Source organism: Colletotrichum costaricense (genome assembly GCF_030867565.1).
Source record: "Colletotrichum costaricense strain IMI 309622 chromosome Unknown Scaffold_32.1, whole genome shotgun sequence".
Taxonomy (NCBI): Eukaryota; Fungi; Ascomycota; class Sordariomycetes; order Glomerellales; family Glomerellaceae; genus Colletotrichum; species Colletotrichum costaricense.
Window position 1 is genome coordinate 167 of NW_026848261.1, and position 22,039 is coordinate 22,205.

Here is a 22,039-nt window from a genome sequence, read left to right on the forward strand (position 1 = left end):
GCGGCAGCGCAGCAACCGACCCAACAACTCGACCAAGGCATTGGAATTATATACATATAATGAGAAATGAGCATCTGTAAAAGTCCTTCCAAGTTGTCTGATAGGTCAGGTCTCGGCCACACTTGACAGCTTTTTTTCCATCATGCTCAGCATCTAACTATCTTTGCGTCAACCTGGTGCACACCTGGAATCATCACCCTATCTTCGCAATAAACAAAACAGAAGCTGTTTTGTATTATGAACTGATAGTTAATCTTGGGATCAACTACAAGCACCCCGTATCCGTAGTACCTTGTCTTAGTCAGTATCTAAAGCTGCAAAGACCAGCACGACTGTACTCCCTATAACCTACACTCAATTCGCTCATGAATATGACATCGATAGTAGACTATCTTAGATTTATTATAGACTTAGGTCTATCTTGTTAGATGGTCGGGTAGCTAACATGGCGTCTGTCATTTTTACGGAACTACTCCTGCCGAAGTACAGCGGCACATACTAGACTGGCGTCCTAACATCAGTTCCGCTTGGTTTCGACCTTGAAGGCATGAACAAGGAGCACATCCGCATTCGCGTTGGGACCACTCTCAGATGTCCCAGCTGGAACCTTCAGTGAGATGGCAAGAGAGAAGCTGTGAAATGGCAATAGTCAGCTGATTACCTACGTAGGTGAGAAGGGCCTGGAAATGACTCACTATTCCGAGGCCTTATTCTTCAAAGCCACGGCACCAGTCATGTTGCTGTCTTTACCAGTCTCCATGACCTCGCAGTATTGGGCTAAGTCTTGAAGTGGCATGCCGTTTTGGCGGTAGAGATCCAGTTTCTCGTTTGGGATTTTGGGAGACTGTGGGCCGCCAAGTCCAAGTACTTGCTCCCAGCAATTCATTTTGTCCATATCATCCTCACCAGCAACAATCACAACAGTAGACATAATTCCACCCCAGAAAGCCACTTCTAGGATTCTTCCACCCTGGCTTGCTGGTGCATCGATGGTAAGTGCCGGGGCTACGAGCCGAGAGAGGAGTCCGGTCGGAACAGCTAAAATTATGTCAATGGCTGGGTTATCGTTTGACTGCCCGCAACTCGAGGACTACTCACTAGATATTCCAACGCCCCCAAGCAGAAGATTTCGAATGGCGTTGAGGGCTGCTTGTGGTCTTCCAACGCTAAAGGAACCCATGACGAAGCGGTAGTAGGAACTGAGTGTTCAACTTTACGGCAAGACAAATTAGTAATGGTAATGAATATCTGGGATCAGGTTCAGACGAGCTGGAAGGAATCAAAGCTAGTAGCTATGCGTGATCTGAGTAGCTCTCCTATTTATTCACCGGCGTCAGACGACTATAACCAGGGACTCTTCTTAGCACTAGCACGGTGTCCAAAGTATCCGCTCTGAGAAAGCATGAACCCAGCATTTCGCGAATATGTCCACATCGTATGATGTTTCCAACGAGGCTGGCTGAGTTGTGTGATGTATGTGCGCAATCACCGGACTTGGAAAAGTGTTGCAGCCAAGCTTGATAGTGCTCAGGCTTGCGGTCATTCAGTCACTATACTGCTTGGTCAAGGATGCTGTACCAAGCTCATTTGAACACATTTCGGATAGTGGAATAAGGCAACGAAAAAAGACATGGATATCGTGCATAATCATCTGAGTCTGAACCTCTCTGCTCACCGGCCATTCCCGTACTATGATAGGTACTGAGCGGCTGATACATTGTCGAAAACGGAAATGCTCTTCCCTACCGAACGGCACTAATGGCAGTCCTGCTGTCTCATTTCAGCTCCCGCTAGCTCCCGTCAGCTCCCGCCGGCAAGTACGCCACCGCGACGCTGAGGTTCTTCCCCGCGTTCCCACCCCAACGTCGCATGATTGAAGCTTGCAAGGGGTTAGTGAGGTCTGCCGTGAACCGTGAATACTGGTGGTTGGCCTTGTGGATGTCTTTCACAAAGTCACTACTCAATACTGCTCCGGAGACTGTGTTTAATGATGTGTATCAAGCATATTGACGATCGAGACCTTCAAGCCCCCACACGATTACTTGTTCTGTTGATATCTCGCCAGGCTTGCGAACAGAAAGCTGAAGAGAACACGAGATAGCATTGCTCTATGTCTTACTAAGCTTCGACCAAGTCCGACATCGTTCATCATTGTCGACCGATGCCTTAACATTTTGTTCCGTTGGCATTCAGTTCATGCATGTCTAATGTGTGAGGTCCTAAGCAAAATTGCCCACCTGCCCCCCTTGAGTCCCAACCCGGAGCTGAGGCGTCAAAATTTATCAGCCCAAGAATGTGATAGCTCAAGAACATCTTGGACTTTACATCACTTCTCGTATACAGGCGAATCCCGAGCGAATAGATCAAGAAGTATGAAAGCAACAAGTCGAAAGCAGCCTCAACGCATCATTCAAGTGGAAAGTGAGCATAGTGTTATGTGTATGTTGGCTTCCTTCTGAAGCCAAAATTCCCTGTGCCTCCAAGAAGGCGGTGAGAAGTCGATACTACCACCATGTAGTCGCCCTAGATGTGCCGTGGGTTATCACGAAGTCTGACTGGCGCGTACTTCGCCTTCTCAGAGTAAGGCATGTTGGTTATGAATGCAGTCAGACGTAAGGTGTTCACCACCTTCACCCATGCAAGCCACTTGGTATTGCAAACATGTTCAAACGACAAATGGCGCAACATCATCACACGATCGACACAACCTTCTGATTCAGATTACGCATCAACATTTGCAGCTCTTTCTTAGTACACCCCGAAAGCCCAAAGCATGAAGCGAGAGGCAAGAATGGGCTGACGTGGTGGAACTGATTGGAGTGACACTCTTCGACACACTTGTTTACATGGGAATGCCGCGAAACCAAAGGGGAGGAATGCAGCCAGACAGGATGTGTAATCTTTAACCGCACTATAGACTACATGAGGCTCGAAGATTTGGGTTGGTAAGAGTCGGCCAACCTTGGACATTGAAGATACTATAAAAGCTTTATCAGTTCCCTCTCCAAAACAATTCAAAGAGAAGCACCCAGAAACCCAATCAGCTTCATATCTCAACTACTATACTACTTCTAGATCACAATCATCATTTGGCCGTCGCCACAACCCAAACTATCAAAATGGCGAGCTTCAAAATTACAATCAAGAACAAGTCCAACAGCGACCGCGCGTTTCTGCTTTTCCAGGATATGCCGGTCCCAAGCAATCTCAATCAAAAGAATGTATTCGCCAACATTTACCAGCGTTTCCTACCATCAATGGCAAGGGTGCTGCCCACACCGACTTCACCATGAAGCAGCAGTATTGTGCCATTTATGGTACCTCTCAGGCAACTGCAGATGGAGCCATCCGTGTTGACACTGGCGACTCCGTCCCTGCCAAGCTTGGTCCCAACGGAACACTTGCTGTTGTCACCACCGTCGATCACAATGGGATGGACCCAACTTGAGATCAGTCCCAGATGGCTAACACGGCCCAAGCCAAGCCAAGGGCGGCTTTGACCTTCGCGCCGACAACACCTTCAAGTTCCCCAATCCCAGTAAGACCTGCATTGCCATTAGAGTCGAGACGACTCTAGTTCACTTGCTGAAGTTTCGCAGATGAAATCTACATCGGTTGCGGCGCCCCAGACCCGAAGACTGGCGAAGTGATTCCTATTCAGACCTGGCTCGCCCAGCCAGGTGTCACTAGCCAGATCTTTCCCAAGGTCATATACTACATTGCCTTCGGTAACTTCGAACCAGGTGTTGTTGTGGACAGGAACACAATCGGCCAAGTTCTGAAGGTGGACTTCAGCGGCGCAGCTATCCCAAACGCCACCTTCACTCTCACTAACAACGGCACTTACGTACCTGATGACAAGGTTGAGTCGAACGGCGTCCACTGGAGCTTCGGAAACATTGACGGGGTTTAAGAATGTTTCGTTATCCAGAGAAGCATGCAGTAGTACTTAGTGAGGCATGCAGAGATATGGTCGCGGATGTTACGGAATGATTTGCTGGAGCTTATGAAGTGATATCGGTGTTAATGGATTTGAGGAGAGACGAGATGGGAAACAACTGCTTGCTTTGTTGCTGTTTTTTAAACTTAAAATACGACCTAGGTCGCTTGCCATAAAACCCCAGAATACAACTACTGGAAGAAACTCCCGTTTTCGTTCGTGAAAGTGCAGCCAACTGACATTAGCGGGCACCTACACACCCCAACTCAATGAATGTCAGGAGGCAATCAGGTAGCGAAATGCTACAACACGGAGGGCTAGCTTGATATGTTTTCATCTTTTGCAACCTGAATATGAATCAAGTAGCATATGAGGCGCCCAATCAAGTCCATGGCCAGTCACAACCCCAATCCCCTTACAGAATGTTGCAATCTCTTGGGCTCGGCCTGTAAATGAGTCGCTCCGCACTCACAACTTTCCCTCCATTCTCAATGCGAAAGACAAGCTCTCTCTTTCATCTTACGCCCAATTCTCAAATTTCAACCGCCGTCGGCCTTCACTCTCCCCATCATATAAAGTTGTTCAATCCTGAACGCTACACAGAGGTCAGCATGGATTCAGCCTCATCTACCGAGGATAATGATTCCAGTGACATCAACGTCGACTACACAATGGCTCTATTAATGGAGGAGCCCCAAATCTATCATTCTTTGCTGGCGCCAAAATGGCTCGACGTGCGTTGGACTATCAATGTGAGTAATCTCAGCGCAAACGCAACTTCCTTCATCTTGTATCCATCTCCACCAAAATTTATACCGGACGACCCGGGCGACTCGAACGTCTTCACCTGCGTATACCAACAGAGCAAGTCAATAAATGCGCAAACAGATTCCACTGTGTTTGGGATTGCCATGCAAGGTGTCGGTACGCACCCAGTTGTCGTGGTCACAGGCTCCCCCAATCACCAGTTGGAGCCAAACCTGGAGGTCTACGCAACTGATACGTGCAACGCCTATCTCGCTGAGAAACCCGAAACGAGTTGCACTATGACCTTGACTCAAGACGCAGCGCCATATTTGACAACTAGTTCAAGCGGTGTACATGTGAACAGCAAGTCACGAGACGCCTCCATTCGCATTTCGTGCGGAAGCTTTCCCAGCGATACTCTAGGTACGTCATGATGAAGGTTCCTATACCTCGTATGATACAACCTCGAGATGAATTGTGTCAGCGGTGAACTGATGCCTTTATCTCAATAGCACGACCATTTGTTGGCCTTGGTGCGCCAGCGCCGGTGGGAGTAGGCATTGTGCCAATCGTCGTGTGGAAAGCAGTCCCCAGCCAGAGTTTTAACCTGGCACCAATGTCTAACAAATGGAGGATTACAAAGTCGACTAGCAAACCAAGAACAATCTTGGATCTCAGTTCACAGAAGCCATCTGACTGGATAGAGGTCGAGTTCACCGACGACAACCGGGAGATACAGATCGATCACAACAACGATGGAACTTTCTCGTTATCCGGCGACGAGTAGGACGGTATTTCACATGAGTGGCGGCAGATACATTCCTTATCTGAATGATTGACTACTTAGCCTGCTTGAAGGAGCCGTAGAGAAATTACAAAGTTGACAAAGTAATACATTCTTAAAATTTGGCAATAATGCACCGTGTCGAAGAGGCGTGTCGTTGGAACTGGCCAACACGTGACTGGCACGTCGAAGTGTGGATGGGGCTTACAGCTGCATATTTGGACCGGGGATTAGGCACGGGCTCCACGGTGTAGTCGAACTTTTGACCAGGCGTGGTGTATAAGTCAGCATCAACGATCCTCAGTAGCAACTGAACAACTCCATGAAAGAGCCTCTCCTAGTATAGCAAGAGATACCGATGGGATAAGAAACGTCTGCGGCGTGATTGATGCCCGGTCTTCCGACGTAGTGGCTGACAAGTCGGCAGACCGCATATGCACCGCTGCTAAGTCTTGCTTGACTTCATCGAACATCTACACCGGTGGGATCAGGACTCATCTCGCGAAAAGGTCAACGTAGAGGGTGAACGAAGCAGTGCTGTGCAAGTGACCAAACTAGTAATTAGCGACTTCATCCCTCCGTCCCCTCGAGCAAAGACCAACTCCAAGGGGGCCAACAAAAAACGTCTCAAGACGTGTTGTGCATATCGTCTCGTGAAAAGAGTAAGCCCGCATAATCTTTCGTGCTCCGGTGTAAGGGGAAAAACGAGAATACGGAGAGAAGACGAGAAAAAGGCTTCTTTTCAGTCTTGACCAAGTGTTGGCCCATCCGCACCACCCCTTGGACCCCCTCGGGCATCTCGCGTTATCGGTTGACCGAAGCAGGATCCAAGGGGTTGAGAAAGTGTCTGACTTGAGCGATCGACCCGTGAATCAGAAAAGCGTGATTCAGAAAGAGCTGGGACACAGGGGGAAAAAAAAGAATGGTCTTCGTCATCCATCAGGAACATCCATCAGGATGTCGTAAGGCATACACACGAGTAACGGCTAACAAACCGCACAGAGAGTGAGAAGGAGGGGGGGAAGGGGGGCAAGCCCGACGTCTCAATGCCATCATGCCTAAACTCTCATCCCGGGATTCCCGCTTCTCGCCTTTTCGCCTCTCTCATCCTCGCCGCCTCGCGTCACCCTCCAGGTCCATCCTCCTCCTTCTCCGTCGTCCCGACTCGAGGGAAAACAAAAAAAACGCTACCGGTGGACGGATCTTGGCCGTCGTCGAAAGGGTGGGAACATGGACCACCAACCACTCATCCTGCACGGCGTTCCCAACAACACGGGAGAAAGTCCGGAGGTCGGAGAGGTTACGGTGGGGAGAGAAGAGAGAGAAAAGAGGAAGAGGAGGACGGCTTACGCATGAAGCGGTCCGAGTGTCTGGTGGTCAGAAACAGCCGTAGTTGCGGAAAAGGTTGAACTGTGTAGGTTAGGCCCAATGGGGTGTTACTTCTCGGACGGGAAGCAAGGGTGTCCAGGGTCTCTCTCCAGTTCTAGGACTCTTGGGATTTGGGCTGTCTTTTTCTCGCCTTGTAATAAAGATCGGGCCGAAGGATGTTGTCAGTCTCCCGAGGGGGAGATATTGGGCTTTGAATCGTAGTCGGAATACATGACAATGTCATAGTGTGATATCGAGTTGAGAAGATTGCATACATGTCACGATTGAAGGAACTCGCAGATTTGTTTTAACTTGTTCAGATTTAATTGAATTAACCGACCGACCCTTGACCCGATCAACGCCACAACAATGAACATGACGGTCTTTTTGTTACATTATAGAAAACTGCTCGTGAAAATGGGTCATTAGTGACAGTCGTGTCGATGTCGCCAAATATTACCAAGCGCGTCATCTAGAGGTTGGTGTGTCCCTCGCCTTTCCCTTTTGGCTGGTCTTTCTCTCTTCCTCGCACCTAAGAAGTATCATCGCCTTCTTCTTTCTCTATAGTGGGATATGGAAAAAAAATGATTTCAGAAATGGATTTTTTGTTGTGAAACTCGATGCCGTTCAAAACACGCTTTGTTTGTGACTGCTCTGCCGCGCGCGCTCCTAATAACATGATGTCTAATTTTTGTGTTGATTTTTTTGATTTCTTTCATGTTTTGGTCGAAACTCTCTCCAATTGCTCGACTCAGGACGCTTAGCCCTCCTCGACGACGGCACGGTTGGCAATGTAGAAGCGCTCGCCCTTGTCGTCCTTCTCGTGCTCGAGGGCGACCTTGCTCAGCTGAGTAAGGACGTTCTCGATGAGGGTGTCGGTGACGCTGCGCTTCTTGCGGCCCATGTCGTTGAGGACCCGGAGGTTGGTCAGGACGTAGTAGACCAGGGCCATGACGATGGTGACGGCGACGGAGTAGACGAAGACGACGCAGACGGTGACGAAGTCGGTGCGGCCGTTCTCGGACAGGAACTTGTTGAGCGAGGGAGGGGAGGCGGGCTCGCCGCGGCCGCCAGAGAACCAACCGAAGACGCAGAAAAGGATGGACAGGACGTCGACGGCGGCGATGGCACCGATGAGCTGGAAGGAGGGGAAGGTGTCGAAGCCACGGGTGACGAAGATGAGCCAGTTCTGGGTGAGGGAGATCTCGAGGAAGAGAATCTCCTGAACGGAACCGTAGTCGTGGATGACACCACCCTCGGTGATGTACATGGTACCGCGGAGAATCCAGGTGCCGGCAGCGAGGAGAGAGCCGAGAACGATGGAGATAATCCAGATCTTGGGCAATTGCCACTCGACGGGACGCTTCTCGAAATGGGCGTTGTCGTACTATTGGTTTGATTAGTGACATGAAGTGAATGTGTTGCGTGAGACAGATACTTACAGCGACGGCAATGGTGGCCAAATCAGCGAAGAGAGCAAGGAAGACAATCAAGTCGGCGCGGACAGTCTCGTTGATGATGATCATGGAGGTGACCAGGTAGATCTCCAAGTGCAGGCAAAGGGCGATACGGTACTGGATGTAGGCCTTCATGCGCTGGAAAATCTGGCGAGACAGCTTGATGGCGGAGACAATGGTGGAGAGACCGGGAGCAAGGAAGACGATATCGGCGGCAGCCTGGGCAGCCTCGGTGGCACCCTCGACGGCAATACCGCAGTCAGACTTCTTCAGGGAAGGAGCATCGTTGACACCGTCACCAGTCATGGCAGTCAAGTGACCACGCTGCTGAAGCATCTCGACGACCTGGTACTTGTGCTCGGGGAACACCTCGGCGAAACCGTCGGCACGCTCGCAGAGATCGTGGATGGAAGTGCCAGCCATGTCGGAGTGAAGAAGCTTGTCGGAGTTGTAAACCTTGGTACCGAGCTGAAGCATGCGGCAGGTCTCGACGGCGATGGCGTGGGCGTCACCGGTAAGCATCTTGACCTGGAGACCGAGAGCCTGGGCCTCGAGGATGGTCTGGCCGGTATCAGAACGAGGGGGGTCGAAGAGGGACAGCATGCCGAGCATCTCCCAGGGGCCATCCTCCTCCTTGACGGCGACGGCGAGGGAACGGAAACCACGGCGAGCGAACTCAGCCGCCTTCTCCTTGAAGAGGGCGGACTGCTCCTCGGTGCAGTCGGTGAGGGCGAGAACGGCTTTGGGGGCACCCTTGGCGCAAGTGTAGCGGACACCACGGTGGGTGGCGATGGTGGTGATACGCTTGGAGACGGGGTCGAAGGGAGTGAACTTCTCAGTCTTCCAGCCGTCAGAGATCAGCTCCTTGGCCTTGGGGTAGCGCTTAAGGGTGAGAACGGTGATCTTGTCAATGGGGTCGAGAGCCTTGATGTTGTGGGAAGAGGCAAGGGCGGCGACGGCCATCATCCAGTTGATGTCGACTCCCTCCATGACGAAGGGCTCGCGGACGGACAGCTGGTTGGCAGTGAGGGTACCAGTCTTATCGGAGCAGAGAATGTCGACACCGGCAAGGGACTCAATGGCGGTAAGCTTCTGGACGATAGCCTTCTCCTCAGCGAGGTAGGCGGCACCGACGGCCAAGGTGGTGGTGGTAACGCAAGGCAGACCGATGGGGACACCGATGATGAGAAGAATCAAGGCGTAGTGGAGCAAGTTGACGGAAGTGCCCTCCTCAGAGACCTCAATGGAGCGGTAGAAACCACCGATCCAGGCGGCGAGGATGAAGATGATGACAAGGGCGAGAAGCGTAGTACCGATGGAGTTCATGATGGCCTTGAAGTGACCCTGGTCCTGGGCGCCCTGGACGAGGGAGGCGGTCTTTCCGACGAAAGAGGCCTGGGCGCCGTGGGTGACGATACAGAAAGCCTTGCCGCGCTTGCAACCGGTGGTGTAGTAGCAAGTATCGGTCATGAACTTGTCGACAGCGAGGGACTCACCAGTCATGGCAGACTGGTCAACGGCGACGATGGAGTGTCCAAGGGCGGGGTTGGCGTTCTCCTCATCACCCTCCTCGAACTTCTCGCGGCGGGGGGACATGACATCCTGAGCCTCGAGCTCAGCCTTGTAGGCGCTGTAGCCGGCGGGGTTCTCGTAGTCGCAGATAAGCTGGCAATCGGCGGGGACGACGTGGCCTTCCTCGACAATGATCTAGAGAGAGTCCGTGTAAGTAAGATTGGCTTTTCCCTGGATCGCCGATGCGATGACCGAGATGAGACGACTTACAATGTCACCGGGGACGAGTTCACGAGCGCGGATGTCTTCTTCTCTGCCCTGGCGGACGACACGAGCCTTCATGGCAATGTCACCCTTGAGGGAGGCGACGACATCGGCAGCCTGCTTCTCCTGGTACCAACCGACAGCGGCGTTGAGCAACAAAATGGCGACAATCAGACCGGCGTCAAGCCAGTCCTGCAGGGCAAAGGCGAGGATAGCGGCACACTCCATGACTGCATTGAGAATTAGCGTTTTGCCCTTTGTGTTTCATGCAGTCCATGCCGCAGACTGCAGTGAGGTGGTTGTTGGCTTGTGCTTACCATAGAGAATGGGACCGCGGAAGAAACCGACGAACTTGAGGAACATGTTCTCCTTCTCGGTGGTAAGTTCGTTCCAGCCGGTGTACTTTCTGCGGCGCTCGACTTCCGTGGCGTCAAGACCTTGCCTCATGTCGGTCTTGAGCCAGTCGGCGGGAGTGACGAAGCCGCTGGCACCAGCGCCCTCCTGGGTGGCCTTCTTCCAGAATTGCCATGCTGGCACCTTCTTGGTTGTGGCCGCCTCGGTCTCTTCCACCTCAGCGTTGGGGTCCCGGTAGGTGTCGATGTACTTGATCAGACTGTGGTGAAAAGTGCGGTGTTAGTCGCCAGCGTTACATTGGAGAGAGAATTCTGAGCCATTGGGGATTGGAGAAGAGCCAATGGCGTGTAAGACTGGTTTTTGGGGGTGATGGTGAAGAAGAAAGACTTACGATCTGTACTCCTCGTTGGTACCGCCTTCGCCAGCACCGCCATCAACCCGGTTGTTCCTGGCGCGCTCCTGGATGAAGTTGCCGGTCTCGAGGTCCTGGTCGTCATCCTCGGTGTTGATGGGTTGAGGGTAGTGCTTGTTGCCTCCTTTTCCTATTAAGCCCGCCATTTTGTATGGTGCCATAGAACAACGGAAAAGGAATACAGTCCAGCTGTAGGGGTAGTAGAGGCGAGCGCAGGACAGGTATATATAGGAAGGTAGAGGATGAGGGAGGAGAGAGGAAGGAGGGGCAGAGCAGGGTGAGGAAGAAGGCTAAGCCAGAAGAGACATGAATCACGGTGGGAGAATGGGGCATATTATATTACATCTGTCAAACGGCGAGGCCGGACTGGTCGAAGAGGTTCCGCGGATGGGAACAAGAAGATGGGACCAAGGCAAGGCAAGGCAAGGTAAGGAAGGGCATGGGCCACGGCCCCCAGTGTGGAAGGGGGAAAAAAAGGTAGACTGGCATTGTGGCATACTCCATACTCTCCGTACTTTGGTACCTACCCTCGCGCGGCAATGGAGAGGCAAGAAACGAGACGAGAGGCAAGAGACCGCGGCGTCGGCGTGTGTGAGCTGTGTGGTAGGTGTGTGTGTGAACAAGGGACCGGCGTGTAGCTGCGTACCCCGTCTTGCTCGGATCAACGCCAAGAAGTTGCAAGCATCAAAACAGATGCGGGTGAGGGAAAAACCCACACACTGTGACCGGGCGAGCGACGTCGATGCTATTTCGAGCAAGGGTACGGATACAGAGTAGAGACGACGGGACATTTTTGCCGCTGGGCAAACGTCTGGCGCAACAAGTAGGAGCAGAAGGGAGCAGCAGCAGTACCTAGAAGCAAAGAGCGCGAGAGAAAAAAAAAAACTGGAGCGAGAAAGGCGTTGTCTGTCTATCTGTCTGTCTGACACTGCCAGTATGTACCACTGTGTACGAAGTACAGCTTAGCTGCCGCTAGAAAGACACTGACAAGACAAGAGACGAGGACTTCGTGCCGAACAACTGGGGAGCTACACTAGGACGAGCTGGCTGGCAGGGCAATCCAGCCTACTACGGCGTTGGACGTGGGGACCTTTGGGACCCGCGTTCCTTTCCATTAGCTTTGCGGCTTGCGGCTGGCGGGCTTGCTTGCCTCGCTCTCTCTCTCTCGTGTACGTGTGAGTAGTCACGCCGTGCTATCTCTCTCTCTCTCTCTTTCTCTCTGTCTCTCTCACTTCCATGTCTCGTGCCTTTTTTTTGGGGCCAAGCCTCTTTCTGTGTGGAAGAATATTGGCCAGCTTCTAGCGTGAATTTGGTCCCCCAGATGCCCCATTAGACGGGCCGACCTATCAAGACAGAGACAACTCGCTGTCTCATCTGCCAGGATGCGAGGATGGATATCTGACAACAAGGGGAAGCCAGCGTGAGTCGTGCGTTTCGAGGAAGAAACTCTGCAGTGACTTGCCATTGTATGGGGGTTGAGGGTGAAGATGGGGGTCAAGTTCAAGTCTCTATGATACAAAAATAAAATGCCTCAGTAGTACTACACGGCGTGTCCTAGGGGGGGTGGTGGTTATGGCGGGATGGACTGGGCTGGGCTGGCCGCTTGCTGGGCACGTCAATAAAAAGGATTTGAGGGAAAAAAAGACAGACGAGGTCAGAAAGAAGAGGAGCTACTACCAGTACGGATACCGATACACTAGGTACGCTACGTACTTGACACAGACATAATTCCGAGATTTCGTCGAGCTCTCTGCACCGTACGGAGTATTCGTAGTTCACCTCTGTTCTCGGGCAACCCCCCGCGCGCCGCCGCAAAAAAAGTCGAGCTCCAGTCTCCAGTCTGCAGTCTCCAGAGTTCCTTCGGTTGTGAGGAAGTGTCCCATCTGTCTAGTCCACGTTGAGCGCGGACCCGGACACACCCCCCTGCTAAAGGACATGTTCCGTGGGTTGAAAGAACAAGAGACGTTTGACTATCAGGGACTGGGACTGGGAGAGTTGGAGCAGAGAGAAGAGAGACCAGAGTCGGGAGTCGGGACTTGGAAGGGGGAGGGGGGTAGAGGGGAGGATTTCCTTTCCATTGCCCCTCCAATTGGACGACCGCACCCCCCTTTGACCCCTCCAGAGTGAGAGACTTGAGAGTCGAAGAGTCGAAAGAGAGAGAGAGTCCCGGGGCTACGTACCGTGTGAGGTATTCGCAATACGTACTCTTTGTCCTCCACTCCCCATCTCTTTTCGTCCGGCCCCTTGTCGTCGCGACAGTTTCAGCTCTGCTCCGAAACCCACATCACGTGACTTAACTCGCCGCCGCCTCGTTCCCCAATTCCACGTCCAAGACCTCTAAGCCGGTGAACCCTGGAAAGCCTTGGTCCACGCGCGATAAGCAACCCAGCACCAAACAGGTAGGTATCTTTGTACCTCTCCGAAGTCCCGCCATCAACCTTACCGCAGATGGCTTGCTCGACAATGGAGTCTCCGTACGGCGAACCCTTTCCGCTTGGCATCCACCCGCTTTCGCGTCCCGACTTTGCACTATGTACGGAGTACTTGCAGACCGACGCTGCATTGTTGGACCTCTTTGCACATCTGCACCGGTACTGGGAACCGCTTTGCACAGCACTACTTACTTTTGCAGCATGCAGCGTGGTGGGGGTGGAAAACTTCCTTTTGGAGGAGCCGAGGCGGGAAGGGCAAAGGACCACCCACCACTGGCAACGTCCAACTCCCAACTCCCAACTCCGTCTTGCTTCCGCTGTACAGTGCGGACGGGCACTTGGACGGGCATCTAGGATAGAGCCTCTGCCAAGACTCCAATTGTCATGTCCTCGTCTTGCCCTCGACTGCGGTGATGCAAGTCTATGTCTGGCTATGGCTCTCGAGACTCCAGTAAGCAGCGCCAAGAAATCCCCGGAATAGACCGCGGCGAAGGGTGTTTGGTTGCGTGTGAAGAGGGTGGTCCATTCACGATTCGTAGGGTTTTGAATTACACGAAAGTGACAGGCGGCGGTCAAAGCCCTCTCTGTCTCTCTCTGTGTGTGTCTCTCTCTCTCTCCCTGAGCTCTCACTGTGACACTGCCTCTGCCCCTCCCCCAAGCATCGCCAAGTCTTTCCTTGGAAACACTGTCAAGCGATCTGCCTCGCGACGGGCCTTGAGTTGAGGCTATACGTGAACCATCCCATCCCTCAAGTGTTGCGCGTTTGCCTTGCCTCTCTGTCTCTTACACTACACACCTGTTAGCGTATTTCTTTTTTTAAGCTCTTCACCGCTGGCACTGCACTGCAGAGGAAATCTTTAACCCAAATTAAGAATAAAAAAACAAATCCGACCAACGAGATGCTCCGGGGAGAAACCTGCCAAGCCTTTTTACCCCCGGCCAAGCCCAAAACCAAACCTCGATCAAAGAGTGCAACGGTATCGTAGTAGCATTAAGAGTATGGATTTCCTGGAATAGCAGTATGAGTGGTTTCTACTTGCCACGGTACGGAGACTTCAAGACAAGACAGTTTGACGCCATGTGCCGTGACTATCCAATTGCGTTCAGTATGTACACACACACACAGACTGATTAATGTTGGGGCCTATGGATATGGGGAAATGGGGAAGAAATCACCGCAATATTGGATGGGGGTGGGAAATGAATCGGCGACGTTCAACCTGCAAAGTCACTCACGTTGCGGGCCAAGAAAAAAAAACGAGGCAGATTTTGTGCAGTGCGGGCAGCGCATACGATGCGGGATATTGGGGTCCCGTTCACGCGCCGTATGCGTGTGCAGCAATGTAGCTTGTGCGGTGTGCCCGCGGTGTATAATCCCTATGTCCTCATTTGCGCTTGAACCTGGCTTGACCGACCGGACTGGCTGGCGTCCATCAAATGCCTCACCCACGGAAGTCAAGAACGCCACTTGGCTCGTTCTGGCTGTATCCTGGGGGAGGGCCCGACTGGCCTTGCTCTTGGCTTGCGTGTGGTGAAAGTGGAAGCGCTACGGATACGTCAATCTGCCTAGTTCTCGCATCTCGGCACGCAAGGCAGCGTGTAATACAGAGTAGTCAAGTAGTCTCGACGAAAAGATAGGGACAGCATGGCAGTCGGAGGCGAGATGACGATGGATTATGGTTCCAGACGGAGCTGGATGGATGATTGCTGTTCAATGTGGCAAGTCGGCCGGCCCGTTGACCGGTCACTCCTGTCGACGAACCCCGTTCCAACGAAGTTTCCACGACTCCTCCTACGCGGGTACCCAGCTGTGAATTACTCTCCGACCTCCGACGACTCGACGAGCGAGCGGAAGTGAGGACTCGACTAGTCAGTGGGAAACCGGGAAGACGCCATTGGACCAACGTGGCCAAAAGCGAGATTTGCGCGAAAGAGACCCGTTGGATGATCCGTGTGCAATCTCTGGCGTAATACGCTGCAAAGAAGTCGCGCTCCGCTGTCGCTGGCCCTTTGCTGCTTGTCATGCTCGTCTGGCATTCGTGGGAGGAGCCACAAACGTCCCAAGCCAAGCCTGGAGGAGGAGGCGAGTCCTGACTTTTCCGACTCAGGGACATCGTGCATTGGTGTGTGCGGCATCGAAGGGAAACCGTTCGCGCAATGCATTGCTGGAGCCCATTTCTTTGCCATGGATGGGGGCACCACTGGCTCACTGGCACACTGGGTGGACACCGGTTCGGTTCCATGGAGATGCCTGCCACGATAGGAAAACACTAGCAGCAACGCTAGAATGAAAAGAAGAGGAGTTCCTGGGGCAGCAAGCTGACGAGGAGGGTCCCCTTGCTCCAATGGCAGGGCCCCTGCAGAGCCCCAGGGAACCCACTCGATCCCCATCAATCCTCTCGATCGAACAGGGGTTCTGGAGCTTCAGTTGCCGTGGGGTTTCTCTTTTGACGTGCTGCGAGCTGCAGATACGCGGGCTGTGGCCGAGCCTACGCGATTTCACTTTTTGCTCGCTCTTTTTTCGCCGTGTTGCCCTTCCCTCTCATCCTTCTCGTGTCTCTTTTCTCTCCCCATCGTTGCCAATTGGTGGCCAGTCCTCCCGCCTGGGAACTCAATCTTCGTCCGACCTTTGCTTCTTCCTTTTGTCGATTGCGGCTGTGAAAAAGTCCCATTGATGTGCTGGACCTGCATGGGAGAGGGTGGCCGGGAGAGTTTATGGAAATCGTCATTGCTGAGGTACACGCCAAAGTATGATAGTGGTGACAGAACTCCCAGCCGGGCCAGCCACGGGGCTTCGTGTGTCTGCTCAGAACTTGAGAACAGACAATCGGGGCCTACAGCAGTAAAAAGAGACCAGCTTCAGCTTCAGCCAAGCCTCCCCAACCAGAAGTCGCCAAGACATGGCGGGACTGGACCCCCGGAAGTCTGTCTCTCTCTCTCTCTCTCTCTCACTGGTTGACCTAGCTGGACTCGCTCTCGGTGCCGTGTTCTACTGCCCGTCTTTCCTTTTTCGAGTGTTCTGCAGTCGTCCTGTCGCTGCATAAAGCGATGCTATTGCGCTTGCCAGACGAACCTGGAAAATCCCATCCAACCTTCGGTGCTTTGGGAGAAAAAGTCCCGCAGTCTCGGTGCAGCAGCCGTGTGGGCGGGAATTTTCGACACACGACAAACACGGCAATTTTGCGGATCCCTTGCAGACTAGCTAGCCCACCTTTGGCCTGCCAATGCATGTCAACGAATATCCGAGCCGTCATTGGCTGGGATCGATGAAGAAGAAGACGGGATGGGATTGGATTGGCAGCGCTGGGTTGAATGGATCGGTGGATCAATGTTCTGCAACTGTGGGAACTGCGGAATTGTCCAGGGTGTGGGTACAATCCAGGTACGGATACCCCTGCTATGTCGGCAATTCGACGTTTCTCCGTCATGGTCTCTTTCCCGTCTTTCTCTGTGGCTCTCTGTGTGTCTCTGTCTCTTCCTGATTCGAAGGGGTATGGATGGGATGGGACGGAACGGGGATGCTGTTCCTTTCCTTCTTCGCCTTGCCGTGTCGCGGGAATTGTCGTCGTCGTGGTTGAGTTGAAACAGTCAACACTGTGGAAGATCAAACATCCAAGGAATCTGAAGGGACGAATTGGGACTCTGCAAGCGTGCGTCTGTGTGTTTTCTCAACCTCTTTTCCAGGTTGCCTTGGACCTCCTTCATGGTAACCGTAGCGTTGTGTGGCACAGGGATTGGTAGAAGCTTTGGTCAAGACCGACCCTCGCGTCGCACGACCAGGATGCATTCGGAAACAACCGCTTGGCGCGCGATCCGTGATCTGTATTCAACTCGGGAGGAAGATAAGAGAAGGACATATTTCATTTGGTGCTCGATTGCCTTGTCCTGTGACGAACGTGCCTTGTTGGCCCGGGCTTGGAAGTTGGGCCAAGATTAGTCGTTGGCGTGCCTGGATGAGGAATTTCCCAAAGTCGCTGGGTCATTTTGCCGAGGCCTGGGGAGGCATGTGTTCCATGGCCATGTTGGTAGCACTAACTTGGTATCTGCACTCCGTAGACATGTTTTGTATGATTGTATGCGTTGTTGCATCCATCGCTCGCACCGTCCGGGCTTCTCTCGGTTTGTTTTTTGGGGGGAAGGGTATTTTTCCTATCTTTCTCTCTCAATGTCGCGGCTCGCTTGACAAAGTAATTTGACGAGCAGCCAAGCCTAACCCGGACTCGTCCACTTGGCCTTGGGAATCTGGGGTGGATGAGTGGTCAGTGATGAGTTGTGGATGGATGGTGGGTGGATTTACCGCGGCTTCGGTTCTGACGAAAGAGAAGACGGGACCGAAATGGCATTGGCAACGGATTACGGGCCCCCAACTTTCCAATAAATCAAGGAAATCAGGCTGAAGGGAAATCAAAGGCTCAATGTTCGGGAAAGCTTGGGGGTGAGTCTCGCTCTCTCTTCGTTTAAACCCGGCCGGTCCTGCATCTCGCGTCATTACCGAGATGCGAACATTTGGGCCCTGGGCTCTCCTGCCGTGTCTGCCTACCAAAGGAAGCATAGCGCCCATCTCGGTTCACTCCTTCCTTTTGGTGCTTTGCAGCAGTTTTTTATGGGGAAAAAAGGCTGGAAGGGAATAGTGGGGGCTGAGACATGACCATCTCACTTTCCAATCGCGACTTGTGACTTGGCCATTTGACCCAGGCCTCAACTTGCCAAGATTACTCTAATGAAATCAAAAGCTGGGGGAAATCGGAGTAGCAGGCCGAGTTCACGAAATGCAGGCACAAATGACAGGCAAGCCGCACAACACTGCGACAGGCAGGCAAGCATCCCGCGACATTTGATGATGGCAAGTCAGATATCACAAACTACGCAACGTCGTCCTGGAGTCCTGCTCTATGCCAACAAACATACATTGGGGCTTTCTTTCGGTTCCCCCCCAACCCCTACCCAGGTCCCAAGTTCCCAATAATCCCAACCTCAAGGGCATTGACTTGTCTGATTTGAACATTTCGTCAATTGAGGCTTAGCAATTAGACTCTAGCCTCAAGTGAGAAACCTCTTACTTCTGCCGAGTCGTGAGCTTGGACCGTGACCGGTAAAGTAGCCACTTACATCGTCATAACCCAAGTCAATTGACCCGAGCCACCGATGGCGCCTATCAAGCGTCGGGTGGCTCTTCCGACTCTGGTCGTTCCCGTCGAGTTATCCGTACACTAGTTGTGAGCCTTGCACTCTCAACAAGGTGCCCTGCCACGCTGCCCTGCCTGCCCTGTTTTCGGATGGCTTGTGCGTGCGCAAGTATGCTCGAGGCTGTGGGATGCAAGATAAGAACCAACAACAAAACGATTTGTGCAACAAGGGGCCTCATTCATTGAGTGGGGGTCCCCTGTACCTGAGTTTCCGTCTCTTGTGCAGAACCACAGTCTGCCGCTTTGTTGGTTCGAGTCGTCTGTACCTCGACCCTGGTCCCGCGCGGCCGACGAAGATTGTCAGACAAAGAACGCCATATCCCAGGTACGATTAAACATGGAAGGACAAGGAGAGGAAAAAAAAAAAGTTAACGTCCGGCGAAGGCGACGGAGGCGGTGGTGGCGGCGGAAAAAGTCAACGACGACGGTCTTGCATCTGCAGATATTTTGATATGCAATTGGACGACGGGACACCGCGGCCACAGCGGAGATTCCTGTCGTTATTCCTGCCGTTAAGGTTGGGAACATGAACGGCACTCTGAACGGCAAGCGCCAAGCATCGTCAAGTACCTACCTGCCTTGCCTTGATGCTTGGGTGACTTCGTGGTTCCTGTCAATCCTTTTCCTCATTCACCTGCCTTTCTCCTTCCCTGCCTCACCTTGCTCACCTGCCGCGCCTGCCTCACCTGTAGTGATCTGCGTAAGCTGTGGCAGGCGGGCAGGGCTGGACTTGGCTGCGTTTCGGAGAAAACTCCATCGCTTTCCCAGCCTGCCACCAACATCCAACCACAACACCATCACAGACTTCAAAGCCACGGCCGAAACGCAAGCTCTCAATCACAATGTCGTCAATGTCGAGTCGCACAGCCGATTGAGCCTCCTTTCTCTTGGCATTTCCTCTCTCTATCCCTCCCCCCGGTTTCGTCCAACCAAAACCCCTACACCACCAACGGCATATCACGACATAAACACACATGGCACACACCTATCGCACACCGCTCACCGCACGCACCGCATACTATCTGTACACACTACACACAAGCACGACGCCACCAGACGCCAACGCTGGCGGCGCACCACTGTCACTCTTCAACGACGGATGTGCCCGTCTACACGATGCCCGCCCTTAGTACAGCCGATATCTGCAGATCGGCCACTAGAGGCTTGTATCTCTTCGATGGCGTCTTGTGTTACCGTCACCCATCCACCACCACGTTCCCGGCCCCCCCAGCCACTCTGCACCCTTCCCATGGCTTTTGGGAGCGCAAATCGCGGGAAGCATACAGGAATCGTCTGTGCCTGGCCTGGCCCCGGCCTGTAGTCCCGGACGAGACTCGAGACTGAGAGTAAACGTCGTGGGAGCCGTGGGAGCGTACCTTAGTGCCGTGTCAAAAATGTGTCGCGCTTGTTCGTCCGTCGTCCAAGATCGCCAAATGTTGCCCCAATCCTCCCACACCCCACGTTCCCTTCTCAAAGTTGAAGGCTCCTAAGAATACGACGTCGAAAGATACGGACTGAGATACGACTCCCGCCGAGGTCGATGCCACCGTCTCGTTTCTGGCAGGGTTGCGCACACAAACAGTCAGGTACATACCCAAGGTACTCCGTACACGCGCGCAAAGTTGCAGCCGATGAGCGAACCCCAGAGTTCCTGCATGTCACGACCAGTCAAGGGTTCAACAAGTCTCCTAGCGTCCGCAAAACGCACAGTTCGCCTCATCGACGTGTGTGGTCGGGTCGGGTTGGCGCACGACGGGTACGGTACTACGGATACACTGCGGCGGTAGGTGAATGTAACCCTCCACGTTGGAAACGCGGGCCCCTCGTTCAAAACAGAACGGAGCCGTCTCTACACCCGGGAATACGCCGTAGACTTGTGGAGTCTCCTAGGTGTATTAGGACGATACCACGGTGAGTTATTTGGCTCATACTGAAAGCTCTTCAGAGGGCCTTGATTCACCAGTGAGGCGTGCTGCGTGCATAGCACTGTGAAGGTGGCGGTCTGGGGGTCGGAAAAGGCCCGACGGCGTGGCGGACTCGTCTCTCCCAACCAAACAAACTCTTCCTGTCAAGATAATGCAGCAACAAGCTGCCGCACCAGTATTAACGCCAACGCCAACAGATGGGATGTCAGGTCTCGAGCCGAACCATAACAGGCCAGACCAAGTCCCAAATCGCTCAAGCTTCTATTTCCAACGTGGTATCCGTCGAGGACAGGGCAGATGCAACCGCGAGAGTTCCGTCGCGTTGCATTGTCCCATCTTATCATCAGAAGAAGAGAAAAGTCAACGAAAATGACCAGTTAGCAATCTTCACTTTGACTGAAACCAGGCGAACGACCTCGAACAAAAACAGCCCCCAGAGCTCCATCAGTCTGGCCGTCAGCCGTCCTACGGTCCTACGGCGGCGGAGGCGCTTACTATCCTCGTCCTCCGATCCTCGTCGTCGTCCTCAGCTTGAATCAGCCTTCGACTCCACTCCCAGCCACTAGAGACCCTGTTTTCTGCTCATAACGAGGATCCAGTTTTATTTTTATGTTATGCTCTTCGGTTCGTTTTGCCATGAATCTCTTTGTGCTTCGCTGATTCGTGACGTGGGGTTTCCCAGAAACGGCGCGTTGTCAAACAGGTTCCCATCAATTACCCAGTCCAAGTCTGAATCTGATGGAGGAGAGTCCAGGGGTCCCTCTGTGACGTGCCGTCGTTGTCGTAGCCGTCGTCGTCGTCCTCGTCGTCGTCGAGTGGCACCCGTCCGAGGGAAAGGCCCCTTCCCTAAAATTGGGCATGGGCCGAATCGTCTTAATGCAACAATGGGAACTTCATTCCATTCCTCAAATCCTCCTCGGTTCCTTATTGATACTAGAGGCTAGTGGTTCCCTGTGGATACGGGGCTAATCGCGCCGATGGATATTTCACTCTCACTCTCTTCGTGTCCTCGGTATCCATTCCTGGCATTCCATGCTTTCCCAGGCTGTCCCGACCAATGAAAGGCCTTGAATCGGGGGGTATATCTCCTTGTCTCCTATGAACAAAAAAGATTAATACAAAGAAAATAAGGGCAAACCCGCCTACCCCATCGTCCCCATCTCCGTACCTCGGGACCGCACCGGCGTGGTCGAATTGATGTGGTTTGCGCGAATGACGACGTTCGTGCTATACCCGGACGGCGGTCGGCGCGAATTGAGCGCCGGGCTGGCCATGCCGCAGCGCAGAAATACCCGCTGCTAAACAAGTAGAGTCCGCGGATCTTGACCGCCTCATTATTTCGGAGAGATTGTGATTTGCCCACACGCACATCTCCGCGCAGGCGCGCACCATGGACGAGGCTTTCACGACTCACGAGGGCACGCTACCGTTCGCGAGGCTCCAGTTTCTCCTCCATCTCTTCTGCTTCCCCATCGTCCTTCCCCAGTATTTCTCAACTCCGGTCCCATTTGTTTGGCGCACCGACGACAACAAGGCCATCTCCGACCCGGGTTTCCAGGCACACCAGGCTTCCAGCAGGTTCTTGGTTCTTTCAAGATCCTTCAATTCGACCAACCAAGGCCAACCCTTTAGTGGGCTCCCATGAGCTTGGTAGTGGG

At 53.0% G+C, this 22,039-nt stretch overlaps 10 protein-coding genes across 10 annotated transcripts; 5 read left to right on the forward strand and 5 right to left on the reverse strand.

Moving 5' to 3' along the window:
- Positions 1-517: 517 nt before the first annotated feature.
- Positions 518-1,180, reverse strand: CCOS01_16581 (uncharacterized protein; the record flags this gene model as incomplete). Its single annotated transcript, XM_060464717.1, has 3 exons — positions 518-632; positions 696-1,038; positions 1,099-1,180. The coding sequence occupies 3 exons, from the start codon at positions 1,178-1,180 to the stop codon at positions 518-520; spliced, it is 540 nt and encodes a 179-aa protein (XP_060304605.1).
- A 1,939-nt stretch (positions 1,181-3,119) lies between these two features.
- CCOS01_16582 (uncharacterized protein) lies at positions 3,120-3,913 on the forward strand (the record flags this gene model as incomplete). The annotated part of the gene is made up of 4 exons (XM_060464718.1): positions 3,120-3,194; positions 3,266-3,418; positions 3,490-3,538; positions 3,600-3,913. The coding sequence occupies 4 exons, from the start codon at positions 3,120-3,122 to the stop codon at positions 3,911-3,913; spliced, it is 591 nt and encodes a 196-aa protein (XP_060304606.1).
- Positions 3,914-4,551: 638 nt separating this feature from the next.
- CCOS01_16583 (uncharacterized protein) lies at positions 4,552-5,474 on the forward strand (the record flags this gene model as incomplete). The annotated part of the gene is made up of 2 exons (XM_060464719.1): positions 4,552-5,110; positions 5,200-5,474. 2 exons carry the CDS (start codon positions 4,552-4,554, stop codon positions 5,472-5,474), a joined length of 834 nt encoding a protein of 277 aa, XP_060304607.1.
- Positions 5,475-7,599: 2,125 nt separating this feature from the next.
- CCOS01_16584 (plasma-membrane proton-efflux P-type ATPase) lies at positions 7,600-10,984 on the reverse strand (the record flags this gene model as incomplete). Its single annotated transcript, XM_060464720.1, has 5 exons — positions 7,600-8,226; positions 8,282-10,003; positions 10,079-10,302; positions 10,390-10,685; positions 10,818-10,984. The coding sequence occupies 5 exons, from the start codon at positions 10,982-10,984 to the stop codon at positions 7,600-7,602; spliced, it is 3,036 nt and encodes a 1,011-aa protein (XP_060304608.1).
- Positions 10,985-15,136: 4,152 nt separating this feature from the next.
- Positions 15,137-15,307, reverse strand: CCOS01_16585 (uncharacterized protein; the record flags this gene model as incomplete). Its single annotated transcript, XM_060464721.1, has 1 exon — positions 15,137-15,307. The coding sequence occupies one exon, from the start codon at positions 15,305-15,307 to the stop codon at positions 15,137-15,139; it is 171 nt and encodes a 56-aa protein (XP_060304609.1).
- A 439-nt stretch (positions 15,308-15,746) lies between these two features.
- On the forward strand, positions 15,747-16,229 carry CCOS01_16586 (uncharacterized protein; the record flags this gene model as incomplete). The annotated part of the gene is made up of 1 exon (XM_060464722.1): positions 15,747-16,229. A coding segment is annotated over one exon (483 nt), but the record flags the coding sequence as incomplete, so codon positions are not given.
- Position 16,230: 1 nt separating this feature from the next.
- On the reverse strand, positions 16,231-16,881 carry CCOS01_16587 (uncharacterized protein; the record flags this gene model as incomplete). Its single annotated transcript, XM_060464723.1, has 1 exon — positions 16,231-16,881. A coding segment is annotated over one exon (651 nt), but the record flags the coding sequence as incomplete, so codon positions are not given.
- Positions 16,882-18,982: 2,101 nt separating this feature from the next.
- On the forward strand, positions 18,983-19,777 carry CCOS01_16588 (uncharacterized protein; the record flags this gene model as incomplete). The annotated part of the gene is made up of 1 exon (XM_060464724.1): positions 18,983-19,777. The coding sequence occupies one exon, from the start codon at positions 18,983-18,985 to the stop codon at positions 19,775-19,777; it is 795 nt and encodes a 264-aa protein (XP_060304612.1).
- Positions 19,778-20,846: 1,069 nt separating this feature from the next.
- Positions 20,847-21,655, reverse strand: CCOS01_16589 (uncharacterized protein; the record flags this gene model as incomplete). The annotated part of the gene is made up of 4 exons (XM_060464725.1): positions 20,847-20,952; positions 21,100-21,227; positions 21,378-21,447; positions 21,528-21,655. 4 exons carry the CDS (start codon positions 21,653-21,655, stop codon positions 20,847-20,849), a joined length of 432 nt encoding a protein of 143 aa, XP_060304613.1.
- Positions 21,656-21,771: 116 nt separating this feature from the next.
- On the forward strand, positions 21,772-22,026 carry CCOS01_16590 (uncharacterized protein; the record flags this gene model as incomplete). The annotated part of the gene is made up of 1 exon (XM_060464726.1): positions 21,772-22,026. The coding sequence occupies one exon, from the start codon at positions 21,772-21,774 to the stop codon at positions 22,024-22,026; it is 255 nt and encodes an 84-aa protein (XP_060304614.1).
- Between the last annotated feature and the right edge of the window lie 13 nt (positions 22,027-22,039).